The 1,599-nt window shown below is 44.9% G+C and overlaps 1 protein-coding gene and 1 pseudogene across 7 annotated transcripts in view; one reads left to right on the forward strand and one right to left on the reverse strand.

The window, feature by feature from the left end:
* The window catches only part of LOC101575050, a 783,209-nt pseudogene that overhangs the window by 26,308 nt on the left and 755,302 nt on the right, over positions 1 to 1,599 (reverse strand).
* Lepr (leptin receptor) overlaps positions 1 to 1,599 on the forward strand; it is an 81,556-nt gene that overhangs the window by 22,641 nt on the left and 57,316 nt on the right. For all 7 annotated transcript variants that reach the window (XM_004633979.2, XM_023718347.1, XM_023718350.1 and 4 more), the window contains exon 2: positions 528 to 602. In XM_004633979.2, the coding sequence (XP_004634036.1) occupies positions 563 to 602 (40 nt within the window). In that variant the 5' untranslated portion in view covers positions 528 to 562. The remainder of the gene's footprint in view (positions 1 to 527; positions 603 to 1,599) is intronic.

A 1,599-nucleotide genomic window follows, 5' to 3' on the forward strand; every position in this document is an offset into this window, starting at 1 on the left:
TTTTAGAAAATGAGGAGAAGTGAAGCATGAAATTAGAGCATGGAAGCAAACGTGAGGACAGTGACACTGGTGGGCTGGGTCAGCAGTCACACAGTAACCAGCATTGTGGGAACGTCGGTTTAGCTGGAATTCAGTCTCATCTGGGGATACTTGTCTTGGTGTATATGGAATAAAAGAAGGCTGAATGCTTTGTAGGGCTTGTATGTTAGCCACGTAAGGTGGCATGTGCATGGCACAAAGCCCAGGACGTGATTGAACAGGGGGTGTTTCCGTGCAGAGGACTTGGGGCTGGAGATTCGGCTCAGCGGTAGAATGCTTGCCTAGCAAGCTGGAAGCCCTGGGTTTGGTCCTCAGCACCAAAAACAAACAAAAAACCCCCTCCCCTAAAACAAACAAACAAACAAACAAACAAATAAACAAACCTCCCCTACTGCAGAGGACTGCAGTTTAAGGATGCGTTTATAGCCCTTTCATAGTTCATACAGACAACTTGCATACATGTGCTTTCCTTTGTGTGTGTTTTTTAGATGTACTAAGCTCCGGTGCATGTCTCTGAAGAAAGATGGCCTGTTGGACGTTCTGCGTGGCTTTGCTGCACTGTGGTAAGTTGTTCGCTGTTTGTATGTGACGCAGAGCTTTAGCTCTCCGAGATGCTCTTTCCTTACCATCAACAGTCTTTTCCATCTTAGGATTTTATGCATGCTTGTGATGCAAAATGAAACCAACAAAACTAGACATGTAAAAATGAAAGCATTGCCCCATCTCCTAAAAATGACTCAATAGTGTAGCTTCCCAGAACTTTAACACGCGCACGCACACACACACACACACACACACACACACACACACACACACGAATACCTGCCAGCATGGTTGCACTGCGTTTTGCACCACACTTGCAAGCATTTTGTTTTTCATGCTGCTTTTTCTGTTTAGGTTTTCAATTTCTTTTCTTTCTTCTTTTCTTCCTCATCTTCTTTCTTCTTCCTTCCTCCTCTTCCTCCCTCTTTCCTCCCCCTCTCCCTCCCCCCCTCCTCCTCTTCCTCCTCTTTCTTCTTTTTTTTAAAAGAGAGACTGCCTTTACTCGCAATTTCTTTCTGTTTTATGTATTTATTACAGGGCCTACAGGGTCTCACTACACAGATCCGACTCCTAGTGATCCTCCTGTTCTTAGCCTCCCAAGCACTGGGATTATAGGCGTGCACAACTACGCCCAGTCTCAATCCCTGCCTCAGCGCACCCCAGGGGCAGGAATGGCACGGCAGGCTGGGGATCGATAGGTTTTCCATTTCTTGACAATTTTGCTTATCAGCATTTATCGATGAACTTATTCATGCAATCATCAAATGCAATATATCATGTCAATGTACCTGATCATTTCTTGAGAAATAGGCATTCCTTTCCTTCAACAGATAATGCTGCAGTGAGAATCCCCATGTCCATATATAACTGCCTGGATTCTTCTATACCTCGAAGATAGTTTAGCCCCTAAGGAGGAATCTCTTTCCTGGGTAATGTGCACATTTTAAAATTTGACCCTGGAACGTCTCCCCAGCTTGCATCCTTGTTCTAATAGTCATGTGTGAGGTCCTGCACCTT

The sequence above is a fragment of the Octodon degus genome, unplaced genomic scaffold, assembly GCF_000260255.1.
Source record: "Octodon degus isolate 3935 unplaced genomic scaffold, OctDeg1.0 scaffold00057, whole genome shotgun sequence".
NCBI lineage: Eukaryota > Metazoa > Chordata > Mammalia > Rodentia > Octodontidae > Octodon > Octodon degus.